Source organism: Boleophthalmus pectinirostris, unplaced genomic scaffold, assembly GCF_026225935.1.
Source record: "Boleophthalmus pectinirostris isolate CB_2022bp ecotype Guang Dong unplaced genomic scaffold, ASM2622593v1 HiC_scaffold_5, whole genome shotgun sequence".
In the NCBI taxonomy this organism is placed as follows: Eukaryota; Metazoa; Chordata; class Actinopteri; order Gobiiformes; family Gobiidae; genus Boleophthalmus; species Boleophthalmus pectinirostris.
This window is the reverse complement of record NW_026571404.1, coordinates 35,256,112-35,272,005: the sequence shown is the minus strand read 5'-3', so window position 1 is coordinate 35,272,005 and position 15,894 is coordinate 35,256,112. Positions and strand designations below refer to the sequence as shown.

General features: G+C 38.8%; 3 protein-coding genes across 3 annotated transcripts in view; 1 reads left to right on the top strand and 2 right to left on the bottom strand.

Annotated features, from left to right (window-relative positions):
- Positions 1-1,075: 1,075 nt before the first annotated feature.
- tsnaxip1 (translin-associated factor X interacting protein 1) lies at positions 1,076-8,389 on the bottom strand. The gene is made up of 11 exons (XM_055162456.1): positions 8,186-8,389; positions 6,956-7,143; positions 4,989-5,077; positions 4,705-4,903; positions 3,359-3,474; positions 2,637-2,736; positions 2,354-2,460; positions 2,092-2,263; positions 1,812-2,020; positions 1,561-1,740; positions 1,076-1,272 (listed from the first exon to the last, which is right to left on the bottom strand). Exons 1-11 carry the CDS (start codon positions 8,387-8,389, stop codon positions 1,076-1,078), a joined length of 1,761 nt encoding a protein of 586 aa, XP_055018431.1.
- Positions 8,390-9,513: 1,124 nt separating this feature from the next.
- Positions 9,514-11,357, top strand: rps27a (ribosomal protein S27a). Its single transcript, XM_020917002.2, has 6 exons — positions 9,514-9,605; positions 9,715-9,779; positions 10,176-10,230; positions 10,331-10,416; positions 10,915-11,046; positions 11,162-11,357. Exons 2-6 carry the CDS (start codon positions 9,732-9,734, stop codon positions 11,309-11,311), a joined length of 471 nt encoding a protein of 156 aa, XP_020772661.1. The 5' UTR covers positions 9,514-9,605; positions 9,715-9,731; the 3' UTR covers positions 11,312-11,357.
- A 757-nt stretch (positions 11,358-12,114) lies between these two features.
- Positions 12,115-15,894, bottom strand: part of LOC110153129 (bone morphogenetic protein receptor type-1A-like) — a 50,231-nt gene continuing 46,451 nt past the window's right edge. Inside the window, 3 exon segments of the mRNA XM_055162605.1 lie at positions 12,115-13,569; positions 14,670-14,715; positions 14,717-14,798. Of these exon segments, the coding sequence (XP_055018580.1) occupies positions 13,444-13,569; positions 14,670-14,715; positions 14,717-14,798 (254 nt within the window). The 3' untranslated portion in view covers positions 12,115-13,443.

Below are 15,894 nucleotides of genomic sequence, written 5' to 3'. Positions count from 1 at the left end.
AGGTACTACAAAAGTAACTGTGGACGTAACAGTTACAATACAAGTATAAGAAGAACATAATATTTTCTAAGTATAGACCACAAAAATGAGAACCAAAAAATAATGTCTGAGTGATAGTCTGTCATCAGAGGTATAATACTCCCTACAACAGAAGCATAGCCAGACTTATTGTACTGCATCCTGATGTTATAACTGCTATGATAACTTGTCATTAGACTCTAAGATAATCTATAATTTACTTGCACCTGACAGCACAAGTTTAGACAAGTTGAAGGATCAGTCCCAAACCCATAAAACCACCAAAGTCTTTCCTCATTAGGCATCTGAAAAGACTGATTTGACAGTAGACTGTGATTGAGATCAGATGAACAGAGGGTCAGACACACAGAGCAGGGCACAGTTGGACAATTGTTTCAGACTGAGCCTCTGTTATGAGCTGTGGGAGTGGGTTTGTTCAGGCAGATACGGAGCAGAATGGAGCCCACAGTGGCCCTTCTGTCTGACGCTTCTGTCTGATCTGTCTATGGGCTGTTATCTATGGGGATTTAACAAGTGTTTACACGGGGTGGGCTTAAACTAGTGTTAAACATAGTCTGGAAGTAAAGGGGGAGACGAAGTAGGCCCTCTAGTGGAGAAGATGAACTACACTATTAATATATTTGCCTTGTAGAAATCAGTTAAATTAAAACATGTTTATAAATATTTTCATTAAGGTTTAAAGCCACAATATGTAAAATAAAGGTTGTTTTTGCACTGAAAATCTGACTTGTATGATATACAATATATTTATCTCCATGGAGAATGTTTGAATGAGAATATGGTTTTAACTTTCTATTTCTATGGAACCATGCAGGTGACATGCCCCCTCCAGAAAGGCATATATTATACCTTTAAGTAAACAACAAACAAGAAAACAATATACCCAATATTCATATTTTGCATATCTTCAAAACAGTATTCAATATTATGAATCCATATTTCAATAATCTGCCCACCTGTAACAGCTAATGTGAAATAAAGAGTAATAGTAAATACATTAATTTACTAACATGTACCCCTCCTGTGTACCTGAGAGTCACATGTACAGGTGTTGTGTGAGCAGGGCTCCCTCTGGGTCTGAGGAGAGGACTTCAGTCCCACTCTGGCTCAGCAGCACAGATCTGATGGCGTGAGACAGGTCCGAGCGCTGGAGTAAGGAGCAAACATCTGAGATGTCACTCCACTGCTCCACTGTACCACCACTGTCCTGCAGTATGGCCTCCTCCAGCACACCTGAGACAGCACAACATTTAATCAGGAACTGATACAAACTTATGTGTGAACTCAGCAGCTACTTTAAAGCTACTATGTTTTTTTTGTTTTTATTTTATTAGAACAGGACCATGGGTAGCTGAGCAGACTGTGGTTTTGTTGATTGTGTTTTTTGAATGGCATGTCTAGGATTCCTCCTCTAAAATAGATAAGACAGGAAGCCTTGAACCTCTTCTCATATCACTTTTCCTTCCTCAGATAGCCCTTGTCAGCAGGATAAGGATACTGCAGGAAGAGACTGTGACGTACCTGGTCCTCTCCTGTTTAAACTGTCCAAGAGCTGCAGAGCAAACTCCTGAAGCTGAGGGTCAGAGAGCAGAGCAGCACAGGCCACACCCACTGAAAGCTTGCCCCCGCCCCCCGCAGGCCTGGTCAGCAGCTGCAGCAGACTCAGGCTGGGCTGCTGTCTGAACACACACAGGTAGTCCTCTGACAGAGACACGAGTGTTAGTGTATTTTCATAACACTGTATATGTTATTGTATAAACACACAGACTGACCTGGTGTGAGGTCCTCACAGCGTCTCATCAGCTCCACAGCGCTGTGGGTCAGTCCTCTTCTGCACATGCTCAGAGACAGTTTTCTGTGGGCCCCACAGGCTTTGTAGTGTTGAGAGGCCATTGCCAGTAACATGTCTGAGAGATAAACAGAAGCATTCTTCTGAGCATGCTCAGTCAGTATGTCCCCCAGCCTCTCAGAGCAGGTCAGTCTGTGACAAGAACAGTGTACTTAAGAACTCACATAGTTTAACACTGTTTATGTTTGAGATATAGTGTTTACTTGTCAAAATTGTGTGCATGGGTTAGAAGCTGCCAGTGGCCTTGCTCCAGAGCACAGCAGACACCCTCATAGGAGACAGACTCTGGAAGTCTCTGACCCACTGGAACAGTGGTGATGAGAGAGTGGAAGAGGAGCAGGAGGGGAGGGGGTGAGTGTGGAGGGGCTGTCACAGCTGTGAGCGAGAGGATGGACACATAACATAACACAGTATAACTCTGCATGTGTTTCACAGGGACATGAAAAACACAGAAGCTCCAGAGACCTTTGAACATGTGGACTGTGTGAAGGTTCCTCAAGAGTCCTCTGGGACTGTGAGCTGCCTGTAGAGCTGCCTCTTTGTATTGGGCCGAATCAAACAGGTCAACAAACCTGTGCACAGGACAAAAAGAATTAGAACACTAGTCCAGATAATGTACATCTGAAGGGTCCGGTTAGACCTCAGCAATTTATATTCACTAAACAAATCATGCCCACTGTTTGGTGGAGGAAACGAAGTAGCAGTGATGAGTGTAACATGGGACAGACATAGAGGCAGTTGGCTGCACCTGTTCAGATACTCTGTGAGGTACTCGGACTCGTCCACTCCTGTAGGCTCCTCACTCTCCAGCAGCTCTGTGTCTATGGTCAAGAAGTCATCCTCCGTCACTGAAACATGATATACTGTGTTTTATTTTCATGTTTGACACAAAACTTAAAAATAAACACAGAGGTGAGGATAGAGGATATGTAGCAGCCGCTTTTTATGTTTGTGTACACTTCCAAGTAAAGGTTTGGACACACCTTCTCATTCAATGTTTTTTCTTTGCCATGTTTATATTGTAGACTGAGGATATATGGAGTTATGTAGCAGAGAAATATTAAATAACTCTAAATATGTTATATATTTTAGATTCCTCAAAGTATCCATCCTTTGCTTTGTTTACAACGCTGCAAAACCTTGGCCTTCTCTCAATGAGCTTCATGATAAAGTCTCCTGAAATGGTTTTTAGTTCACAGCTCTTTCTCATCAGGGTTCATTAGTTTTAAACCAAGAGCAGACAAAGCAGTGATCAAAGCAAATAGTGTCCATTTTGAAGATCTAAAATATAAAAATGTTATTTCACACTTTCGTTTACTACATGTGTTTCATAGTTTTGAAGCCTTAAGTGAGAATCCACTATGTATAGTCATAAATAAATAGTAATGGAAATAAATCGAAGTGTCTCCAAACATTTGACTGGTGATGTATATTCTAATGAATTAACTTAAGTAGTGTCAGTGTCAGTACCTGTGGTGTGTGTGACTTCTTTTCTCACTAACTGTACCTCCTCTTCCAGAGGAGGGCGCTGTCCCCCCTCCCTCCAGTTGCACAGGTGGTCGTACACACACCTGAGACGCTTGTATCTGCAAACACAAAACACACTATTAGCAATTATATCATTTTAAGTCAAATGGACTAATTTTCAAGTGCCTGTGATTACAGAGTAAAGCAGCTCTTCTTAACCTGTGGTCCATGTATCACAGGTGGTGGTACATGAGCTCCATCTGGTGGTAAATTAATTCCTCTCAAACAGTGTTTCCCAAACTTTTTTTCTGGGGACCCATATTTTAAAAGTTACAAACCTTCCCAACCCAAATCAATAGAGATTATTCGTAATCACAAAATAAAGGTGGATTTGACCATTATTGAACATTAATAAGGATATTTTATTGTTGACTGAGTGATCGTGTCTCTCTGAACAATCAGTATTACTCAAGTATTAAAGACATTAAATGTAGCCCATTTCTTTACCGTTTCAATACTCAATTGAACCAGCAATATTGGAACAAAATAGTCAATAAAATAACTACAAAATGATAAGAAATTATACAAAACATGTCTTAACATTTCTAATGAGATAGATGGGCCTGTCTGCGTCTTTGGAGCATGATCCAGTCCGGGTGCAGGAGGAGAGCACAGCAGCAGATCAGTGTCAGGAATGTATATTGCAGACTTAAATGCAGATTGTGACAAGGCGACCAAAAAAAAATCTCTTGCGTCCCACCTGAGAGTCGCGACCCAGTCTTTGGGAAATAATGCTATAAAATACTAATATATGCTGATGTAAAGTCAATTTAATCCACATTTGGGTGAGCCCTTGTTTAGAACCTGTATAGCAAAAGTAGCCCTAGTCTGACCTGTTATAGACCTGCTATAGATCTGGTGAGCTAAATACTTTCTTAGATGGTACTTGATGTAAAATGTTTAACTGGAGAAAATCATATGTTTATGGTGCACTATATTCTTACTACTGTCACAATATTCAAATTTAAAACTTGATTTCGATACTAAGGAAATGTTTCTTAATGTAATAATAATAGCACTTTCTTTTCTATTCCCATATGGTGTTATATGTGTGTAATCCCTCAGTGGTCCAGGTAGGTTCCAGAGTGGTCCATGGTTGTATACTAGTCTATGTGCTCCTATATTTGTTCTGATTCAGCTCAAGATTGTTCTAAAACTATTTCTATTACTGTAAATGTGATTTTTTAAATATCAATACCTACTCAAAAGCATATCTAGTTTCAGTACTAGTTTTAGTATTGATTAGTATCTGATTTTTTATTATTTTCACATCCCTAGTCAGTTCTTACAGTAGTTTGAGCTGCATGTTTTCCTCCTTCATGCTGTTTCTCCATCTCTGTGTGGCCTCCTCCTCTTTGCTCAGCGTGGTTCTGACCTCCATGCTCACACACTGGCTCCTCCTCTCTTGCAGAGCCTCTCTCCTGGTCTGCAGATGCGACAGATGTTTCTCCAGGAGCTCCAGATTTTCTGAGTCAGCCAACGTCAGCCCTGAGGAGGCAAAACGTGAACACGACACAAATCTACAGCAGATGAGCATAAAAATACCTGCATCGAAAAACAAATCTTCTATTACCTGGTATCCACATGGTCTGTTCTCTCAGCGAGTTTTGTCTGTCGATCTCCTGCTGAAGTTGGATGTTTTCTTTTTGTAAAACAGAGATTCTGTGTGGGAAAAAAACAAACATGATTCAAATATAGGTTAAGCCTGCATGATCTGAAAACAATATCTAATTGCAATTGATACATTTTTCTAATATAAGAATCACATGTATTTCAGAGCATGTTTGTACAGATCTAAACTACAGAGATAGCAGAATAAGACAGGAAATTTTGCTGTTTTTTTTTTTCAAGGTTTATTTATTCACAAAAATATTAAAATTCTAATATTACACAACAGGTCGTCGTAATTTTTTAGTTTTTCTCCCTAGAACCCCAAATTCAATTTATAAACATGAAAACATGAACCAGACAGGTACAAGAAATACACTGATGAAATGAATCGGTAAATAATGTTAAAAGAAAATAAACCTGGTAGAAAATTTAATACAAATAAATGATATGAAGTAAGTGGCAATTTAAAAAAAATAAGTAGTAGTAATAATAATAATAATAAATAAATAAGTAAATAAATAAATAGAATATAATAAAAATAATACATTAATTAAACTACATTTATACAATTTCACTTACTTCCATGGTTTGGAAAGACAAAAATGGATTCCAGATTGTATAAACTATTTTAATTGAGCCTTTGGTTGTGTACCTGATTTTCTCCAGTTCTCCAGTGTAGTACATGGCATCCCTGACCCGGAGTCCATATGCAGGCGGTTGTGGTTTCTTCCAGTTCAGTAAAATCCTCCTACAAGCTAACAGTGTGCAGAAAGCCACCAGACCAGCCTGTCCCTCTGTCACATATAAACTAGTATTCACTCCAAAAATGGCAACAAATGGGCAGGGAGTCAGTACTTTACCACATATCTTAGAGAGAACATCAAATACACAATTCCAGAAATTACTCAATTCTGAACAAGTCCAAAACATGTGCAATAAAGAGACAGGTTCTTGCTTGCATCCATCACCAGTAGTTTCAAACCCGTTTCTAATCTTACTTAATTTGGTTTTAGACCAGTGGAGGCGATGCACCACTTTAAATTGAATCACCATATGTTTGAGGCAGATTGACGAAGAGAAAATTCTCTGAATAATGTTTTCGCAGGTCTCATCTGAAATCTGTTTACTCAAATTCTCCTCCCATTTACACTTAAGTGACTCCAGCCTAGCCATCTTATACTTATTCAACAAGTCATATCCCACACTTATAACACGTTTGGCATCTGGTTTCAACTTAATGATTTTATCCAAGAGATGGAGAAGGATAGGATGGGAAAGAAGGAGATTTTGTTGTTTGTGGAGGAAATGATGAGGTGATTTTGTAGCCCTAGTGTCTGTTATAGCAAAGGCCTGACTTCCAATGAAACTATAACTTCAGAAGCAATATTTATTCATTATTGAAACTTGATATCAAACCCACTAGATGATAGCCACTAAAATAACCCATACTTAGGCATATTCAACATAACTCTAGATATAATTATTGTATTTTATAATCCTTCATCTACAGTAGTTACCACCAGGGGAGAGGACAAGGATATTAAGGCTGGGGGATAAGGTAAAAAATTTATTTGATACCGCTTTGCAATGCCTGACTTTTAACTATTGCCTTTACACCCAAAAAATAGTCAAATTTCTTCCCCCAAAGTCTTCCTTCTGCTCCAAAACACATGATTTTACTGACAATGGATTGAGGAGATAGACCTTTTTCTATTATTTTCATTACAATTTCTCAAAATGTCAAAAGTGTTGGCTACTATAATGCCTACAGTTTTATACAAATAAACTGTACAATAGTTGAAAAAGCTATTATATTTAGTATGCAAAGGTATGCCATGTCTGTCTCTGAAATGTTCTTAAAAATGTAGGTTGGTTGTAGGTTTTTGGAGCACTGATGTTCTTGTATCACAGACTAGGCCTGGCACTCACCTGTCCCTGAGGCTGACCACTCGGCTCTCACAGGCCTCTATGGAGCGAAGCTGAAGACGTGAGGCCTTCACTGAATCCTGGGAAATCCTGGTCTCCTCCAGCCTCTGAGTGATGGCTCTGATCACACTGTCATACTCCGTCTTTATACTCAGCAGGACGCTCTTATAGGAAGAGGAACGCGCGATCAGCTGAAAGACAGAAAGAGACTGTTTCCTTGACAGATGCACCTGTGATATTGGGGGTTTTCCAGATGAAGATACTGGTCTAATATTTGACACCGATATTTTTTCTGCACTGCCCCAGTCCCTCTGCCCATGTGTCAGTAGAGATGCATTGATCCAGCTTTTTTTATTCAGTTTCTTCCAATACCGATGTTGATACTTTGTTGTTTTGTATCTGCGATATCAACTGATACTAGGGCAGAAACTGAAAATATGTTTGCAACTATTATTTATCATTTAATGTAGCTACAGAACAACTTTATAATGTGTTTTGGAACAACATAACAGGATATAAACTGAACTGATATCTTGCAACCTATGTCCGATCTGTTAAAAATGCCAATATCAGCGCCAATATTCAATACCAGTATCGTATCAGTACATCCCGAGTCCTCAGTGCATCAGATTTGTCTTGTATGTCATGCACACAATCAGTCAGCAAATTATTTTCATGATCTTTAAATATCAGTTATTGTTTTCGGCTCCAAAAAGCTATTGCACTGTAACTTTTGTGGTCGGAGGGTTTGACGCCTGCTCGTCTACATGGAGATGTTATTGCTTTGCTTATAACATATTCCAAAGTATGGCATTAAATGTAACTATCTCCAAGCCGCATGTTGCAGGTCAGATCTGTGGAGACTTAAGACAAGACAAAAAAAAAAAAAAAAAAGAAAAAAGAAATTGAAATTGAATAAATGCAAGATAGATAACTTTAATGCCAAACAATGAGACATTCCAGAAGACAATGAGGAGGTGAAACACGCTAGAATAGTTATATTATGCATTTAAAAATCTAATTAAGGCAAACATATATGACATACATTCTTAAAATAAAAAGCATTGTAGTAAGCTTATGTTTACGTTGTGTTTATAAAATTCAGCTCAAACTCCACCAAAGTCTACAAGAATATCACAAAACAGGTTCAGTGAACCTGTGACACATTACGATGAGATTAAATGAGTCTTGCACGTAAATATTTTAATTTAATAACTTTGTAAGCACACTTGCCTTGTTGAAGACGGAGCGGTAGAGCACGTAGCGCAGCTCACTGGGGCCCTCCTGTGGACACTTCAGGTATCGCTTCTCGTGTTCAATAAAGTCGTGCAGAGATTTTACAAACTTCTCTTCACTGTCACAGTCCAGAATCTCAGGCGTCAAAACTCGTTTTCCTTTTCCTGGACACACGCGGGACTTTCTTGGGGTTGATGTCATTATGTTTTCCCTTATAACTCGAGACAGAGATAGTTTTTACTGCTTATTCGTGCTGGACTGTTGCTCAGATTTTGGTCTTGGTGAGGGACCAAGACCAAAAGTGGTGGTTGCTAGGTTACCAGGTAACTTTAACGGCATGATATATAAATAAGGAAGCAAAAGGCGTTTCCATGGTAACCTATTGTTAAGAATGCCCTGTTACAGCATGTATGTTGTGACGGTAGACTCAGGAACTCGAACTAATGAACATTTTAATGTTCATCTCATTAGTTTTATCTAATGTTCTATCAAACTAATGTGAACAAATGTTGAACATTTGTGTTAATAAATTCTTCTTTTGAAGTGAAGTAAACAGAATAAGTCTCGATATTTGTGACTCACAAGCAGTTTAATTCTGTATTAAAAATAGACCTTTGCAGCGTTTTAGGTTGAATATGCGTGTTCATAAGAGAAAAAAAATCTGACAAACAGGTAGAGTTCCTGTATAAGTAATTCAAAGTGCTTTACAGAATAAGAAATACATTAAAATCACAATACAAACAAATCAAAACATAAATGATCATAATAAAATTTAAGAGAGAGAGAGAAAGAGAGAGAGAGAGAGAGAGAGAGAGAGAGAGAGAGAGACATTAAATGAGAAGAGTTAGGACAGAAATAGGACACGATAGACCATTTTATGTAAATTTAAATACTTTTTATGCCCATTTTATGTCCATTTAAATACTTTAATCAAATATTGTTGTGGCCCTGTTTTTACATTATTTATAGTGTACTTATTATTACCAGTTTATTTATAACATGTCTGCCAGAACAAGACATCTTTACTATACCAACATAGAACTATAATAAAATATATAACTATGATATAACTATAACTATAATAACTATAACTATAATAAAATAATACAAGTTTTTATTATAGATCCATGGTTACCATGGGCACGGTCGCTCTAGTTCCTTATGTGTCCTTTTTACGTTTGTTTTTTTTTTTTTGCATTTTATTTTTTGTTGTTAAGTTGTTAACGCTCTGATCCAAGTAATATTTTGTATAATGTAGTATATAATTATAAGTAAAAACAGAGAAACATGTGGAATTTCCTTGTATTTGATCAGGCAGTGTGAGAGCCGCCTAAGCCCGTGCACACGCCTGTAGAAAACCCCGTGGCTCCGATGGAAAGTCCTCTTCTCATGATCCGCCATTAGGAGCACACCGGTGGTAAGTCTGGCTCTGAGGAAAACATTATTATTAACCAAATAAGACACTTTGGACTGTCCATATTGATATAAACAGTGAGACTAAAGTCCTGTGCGTGTGTCCCGTGCAGGTGGATTGAACGGCAGGATGCAGATTTTCGTCAAAACCCTCACGGGGAAGACCATAACCCTCGAGGTGGGTAGCGGAGCTGTGATGGAGCTGGAAATGTGCTAGTGCTAAAGCGGCGCTAGTTCATGTTGTACTGCACATATTCACTAAACTCACGTCCCTGGCCCTATTTAAATACCAATTCAGCATTGATCCAATAAATAACTCAAAAACACGTTTCTAAAATGATCGTCCTCTAATAATTTTCGGGCAGAGCTAATGGGCTAAGCTAACTTGCATATCCGCAGCATGATCCGCAATGCTACACGTGTGACACTCGAGCCAAAATAGTTTCACAGGTTCAGTCGCCCAGGAGTCCAGCTCGGATTAAAGTGGCAGAACATATTGTGTAGTAGCTGTCTTGACAATTTTACTGATCTAAGGTAGTCTGATTTCTGTCTTCTGGTCTGTTCTCTTCTCCAGGTTGAGCCTTCAGACACTATTGAAAATGTCAAGGCCAAAATCCAAGACAAAGAAGGTAAAGTGTATTGAACGCATTTAATTCTAATGAACTGAATACATGAGCTATATAGTTGACTTTTGCCCCAGGCCCCATACTCACATGTGTTTTTGTGCAGGCATCCCTCCTGATCAGCAGAGGTTGATCTTCGCTGGTAAGCAGTTGGAAGATGGGCGCACTCTGTCAGACTACAACATCCAGAAGGTAAGGGGCTGTGAAACACTGTTAAACATGGAGTTAATATTTACAGAACTAAAATCTACTGTAATCCAAATAACATTGAATGGCATAAAGTTTAGGTGTAATCTTAATGATGACAAAGTGTTTTCATCATAAAATGACAGTTTAAATATGGGAAAGATGCAGTCATGTTTTACATAGTGCCAGCCTTTACAAACAATCAGGGATCTACTGTAAAACTACTGTTATGGAATATGCTGATGTGTTGTCCTTTTAGTAACTGTTCTAATGTTTTTTAGATTTAGCATTAATGTTTTTTTTGCTAGAGTAACGTGTATTGCAATTTGCAGTGACTTAATTTTTTGCTACAGTTGATGTTGAGCTAATTGAATACGCAATTAAAACGTAAAATTCCCCACATTGTGACCTCAGCAGTTATGGTTATAGAAATGAATCCTCTATAATTTGCCTGAAAGTATTTAAATTTTATTAAGACTAAAGTAAATGTTGTTGTAATAACAGGAGTCTACTTTGCACTTGGTGCTGAGGCTGCGTGGTGGTGCCAAAAAGAGAAAGAAGAAGTCTTACACCACCCCCAAGAAGAACAAGCACAAGAGGAAGAAGGTCAAGCTCGCTGTGCTCAAGTACTACAAGGTTAGCTGCTCTTTGTGATTACATGGTGACCCCAATGGTTTTACACTGGAGGTCCAAGCTGCCACTGTCCAGAATAAACTCTGAAGTCTCTAACTCTGTGCTTGTTCTTGTTCAGGTGGACGAGAATGGTAAGATCCACCGTCTGAGGCGGGAGTGCCCTGCTGATGAGTGTGGAGCTGGAGTGTTCATGGCCAGTCACTTTGACCGTCACTACTGCGGAAAGTGCTGCCTCACCTACTGCTTCAACAAGCCCGAGGACAAGTAAAGGGCTGCAAGGACGTTTAATAAAGAAAATGTTTGACTAAAAACAAGTCTCATGTTTTTGTCAATGACATAATCACCTGTCAAGTGTACTAGGAATTATAACGTGTGAAAAATAAAAGTAAATGCCAGACTTGTAACCAAGATTTGACTTAGTGGTGACCTATATTGCATTTACAAAATATGCCTGAAAATCTGTACCACACACATAAACTTATTGAAGTGAGTGACCTTAGATCAAACCTCATTTTTGTGTTCACTGCCTAAGGCTTTTGACCTAATTTAATCTTTCTTACATTATAATAGATTGGGGTAGCAAATATTTTATAAAAACTTGCTCATGAGAATTTGTTAAAGGGGCAGGTTTACAAAGTCAGTCTTCAATTAGGTAAACCAGCCCTTTTAACGATCTTTATTCGACCTTTGGCCTAACTGTAGATTGTGAGACAAGATATTGGACTTCGGTTATTGTGGAAATGTAATTGTCTAAATGCAGGTATATGGCATTTTCCTGAACTGAAGATTCATATAAAATGTTAAAAGTAATTAGTTTGCCTTTTATGTAAATTACATTTTGATGCGCTATGCTCCATGTGAATATATGGTCATATTAATCTTAAATTAACCTTAAAGAAAATATTCCAAAAGCAATTGTAGTTAATGTATTAAACTTGATGTGTTTTTATGTGGTCAACCTACCTGCAGTAGTTCTAAGTGTCACCAGGAGGCGCCAGACCCCACTTTGGGAAAAGCCTTTAAGATATCTGAACATGACTTTTTAAAATAAAGAGACAAAGAGACCATCGGTTGTGTACTAAAATAAGGTTATTTACTTAAAAATCATTACAATGGACAGACTGTATACAGTTTTTCCTTGGTAAACTCATAAGGCACCAAACCAGATGCTGTACAAAACACCACCAAAAATCATGTACATATTAGCGATTATTCTATACTGGGGGTCCTGCATATTCAATACATATGATAATACAGCTGTCAGCAAGACACGCCCACACACACACTCAGAGAGGACAGCAGCTATAGGCAATGGACTGCAAAATACACTTCTATATGAAATGTCTAATTGGTTTGTATTATAGTTTTGTTCTAATTGTCTTTGTCTTAGGCAGGACTGGTAGGTTAGAACGTCCCACTATTCAATTGTCTATAACCTTGAAAATTAAATGATTTAGGAAGTTATTCCTCACTTGGACACTTCCCCATATAAATCCACAGAGATAGCTTATTTTGCTCCCAAACTTGTCATTAAAGCTACTGTCTGCATGTTTCATTTTTTCACCAGTTCAGGGCAATACAAAACTGGCACACTATCAGACTGCGGTGATGTTGATAGCATCTAGTGGAGATATGTGAGAATACAAAGCAATCTAATGACAAATGGTAGCTTTAAAATTAACCTGATTGTCTTTGTACAACTCCAACAAGAGGACTTTCCAACATTTTTTCTTTCTTTTTTTCGCATACGGTATATTTATTGTGATGAGAACACTTACAGCTGCTGTCCACTCTCCACGCTCTCTCACGCACTCACACAAACAGGACAAATGCTGTGGACAGACAGACGGGACGGGAGACGTTTCCGTGGTAACCCCTTTTACGTACATATCTCTCAGAAGTCATCGGACGTCAACACCACTGCAGCGAAGTCTTTCCAAAATCTCCTTATGATAGGCACGGCATCTAACATTTATTTACATAACAGAATTCACATATCTTAATAGTACCTTATTCTTATACTTAACTCTACTTTAAGAGTGAGATATATTTCATTATGGCAGGAGAGCACAGTCCTGAAGAGTCATCCAGAAAACTAAACAAATTGGCATTTTTTTAAAACAGGCAAAAGTCCAGGATGCCGAGGTTCTTAAAAACACAGATGATTGAACACATGTGCACTCCTCCCTCCTCAGCCGCACACAGTCAGATCCACATGTCTGGAGGCTTTCACAGAAAGCGTCATAGCAGAGAGCGCCCCCTGGAGTCCAGAGGAGAACGTGAGGCACATTCAGTCCTACACGGTGCCTTAGTTTAGTCCCTTTAGTCTCTGGTTGTACTCGTAAGCTGGGGCGGTCCAGTCCAGCGGTGAGGGGGCAGAGGAGGAGGGGGGGGCACAGGTCAAATCTTGATGTCCTGAGACTCCACCATCTTGCCCAATGTCTTCTTCACTCGGAGGATAGTGAGGCGGGAGGCAGGGTTATGGGCCCAGCACTCGGACATCAGCTTCAGCATGGCTCGGAGGCACTGAAGGGAAAGAACGTAGACATGGTCAGGACAGATCAATAACTTTTCTGGTGGAGGGTCCACCACCAGAATGCCTTATGCCTTGATTAATCCACAATATGAAAAGAAACCTGGTAATCACAAAGTAGACAGGTTATGCATGTTATGCATTCTTGTGGATTTAAAACTATTTTAAAAGATGCTTTTGGTCATATTAGGTTAAGTATTTCACATTTCGATAACTTATAATGAGCTCCCTCTGCTGTCAGCAATGCAAATTAACAATGGAAAACTAAACAATTGATGTTCTTCTCCCTCGTAATGCTATGCTGACAGAGCCATGGGGTTGTGGACACAGTTTGACCACAGAATGAGTCCAGTGATGAGTCCAATGATGTTTATTGACTTAGATTAGACTTCTCTTGTCCAGTTTCTATGATGCAACTAAACTGGTAAAATGCAAACATCTAGCATTTTTAAGTGCTCAGAGAAGACGACTTTGGATTAATTAATGAAATGAATGAAAATGATAATGAAATGAAGTGTGAATGAAACTAAACATACCAAACCAAGCAACTCCAAGCATGTTTGTGATGAGAGGACAATATAACATGGTTAAAAACTCAAAAAAGTCATTCATTCATTAATGTGTGTCCTCATTTGGGCACAGTGTGTACTAGTGGAGTGGAGAAGAGGAATACTTGTATGCTGTTTTAATCTAGTGTGTCTATAAATAATGTGCAGTACTTTCTAAACAGATTTTGTGTAATACTGTTCTATAAATAAACGTGACTGTACCGGACAGTGTATGTGGTGGGAGCATAGACTGTATAAACAAGTGGACTATGGGAGTGTGACGTCACCCATAGCACTCAGCTCCAGTCAAATGAAGCTCACAAGGTTTAGCAGTTATAGGAGCAAATTTGGAGTTGAGTTCTATATTAGGAATAGGAATGTATTTATGGACAAAATAGAGAAATAAAAACACCAGGATCGTGTAGTCGATGGAGCCGGAAGCGCCCCCATGCTCACTTCCTATTTGGAATGCGGCAGCTAGAAGGTTAGCTATGTCCATTTATATTATACAGTATGTACAGTCAACGGGAGCGAGCAGGTCTCACCTCATCACTGTTCCAGCGGTTGGACACTGTGGGCCTCAGTCCCTTGACACACCACCTCCAACATGTCTTCATAGGAGGGATCTGAAGGCACCATGTCATAGTAGGGCAGCTGGTAGTCCTCCGCGATACCTGCCAGAGAAGAAGGATTAGTGTTAGTGTTCTGAATGTAGTTAATATTACAGGCAATTACTGGTTTAAGATCAAGGAGGATTGTCCATTCCCATGCTAAATGAATTTTAAACAAGAACTTTGAAGTATAAGTTCTTGTTAATTTTATACCATGTTTTTCCCTGTTGTGCTAAATCATTTATCATGTTAACAGTGCACAATGTAACTTTTCCAGTACAAGTCCAGCGCCTGGTTTTGTCCATGGAGATATGCTAGGGCAGGGGTGGGCAATTATTTTTTCCATGGGACCACATGAGAAACAGAAAATATTGTGGTGGGTTGGGTCAAAATGCTTAACTCAATTCTGCATAATATTAATAGTATTTCTTTATGAGAAGCAGTAAATGTCATTGTTTTGATGAGCTGGTCAGACTGGTTAAGAGTTGAAGCAATGAAAAAGTGAGGCTGCCTTATAAAAAATGTCATTAAAAAAAAAAACTACTCTAAAATAAAAGCAATGCACCTTTAGTCCATGCATGAGATAAACTTATAAAACATGTTTATTTTCTAATTCTAAATGAACTTAAATGGGCTGGTGAGTGTCAACCAAAGGGTCGTATGTGACCCAGGAGCTGTACAATGCCCAAGTCTGTGCTAGGGAGATTGCATTCCCTAGTATGTACCACAGTATGGCATTAAACTTAAAACTACAGTAAACTTATTATGTAATTATAGATTAACTATAGACTAAACACCTTCAAAAAACTGCCTAAAACACACCTTTTCCTCACAGCCTACAGCCCCCACACACGACTGCTCCTCTTTACTGTTTTGTCTGTCCTGTCCTTGTTTTAGTGTTACTTTATGTGAAGCGTCTTTGTGTTACCGTGAAAAGCGCTGTATAAAACAAATGTATTATTATTATTTTTTTTATATTTTACAATAAAACAACACCTTGAACAACATGAATTTTACCGTAAGCAATCACAGTTCTCCACAAATCAGACCTCGGATCAGCAGACTGCTTGTCTCCATAGAAATAGATAAGTTTAATATTACGGTATGAAAAATCCTAGGCAAGCAACTTCTCCATGGTGGCGGACCCTCCACCCGGAAA

Excerpts from the sequence above, each read along its gene's own strand:
- tsnaxip1 (XM_055162456.1), bottom strand. The coding sequence starts at position 8,389 with ATGACATCAACCCCAAGAAAGTCCCGCGTGTGTCCAGGAAAAGGAAAA. Across the intron at positions 7,144-8,185 it reads ACCGCTCCGTCTTCAACAAG|CTGATCGCGCGTTCCTCTTC; the intron begins GCAAGTGTGCTT and ends TCTGTCTTTCAG. Across the intron at positions 1,273-1,560 it reads TTTAAACAGGAGAGGACCAG|GTGTGCTGGAGGAGGCCATA; the intron begins GTACGTCACAGT and ends GTGCTGTCTCAG.
- rps27a (XM_020917002.2), top strand. The coding sequence starts at position 9,732 with ATGCAGATTTTCGTCAAAACCCTCACGGGGAAGACCATAACCCTCGAG. Across the intron at positions 10,417-10,914 it reads CAGACTACAACATCCAGAAG|GAGTCTACTTTGCACTTGGT; the intron begins GTAAGGGGCTGT and ends TTGTAATAACAG. Across the intron at positions 11,047-11,161 it reads CTGTGCTCAAGTACTACAAG|GTGGACGAGAATGGTAAGAT; the intron begins GTTAGCTGCTCT and ends GTTCTTGTTCAG.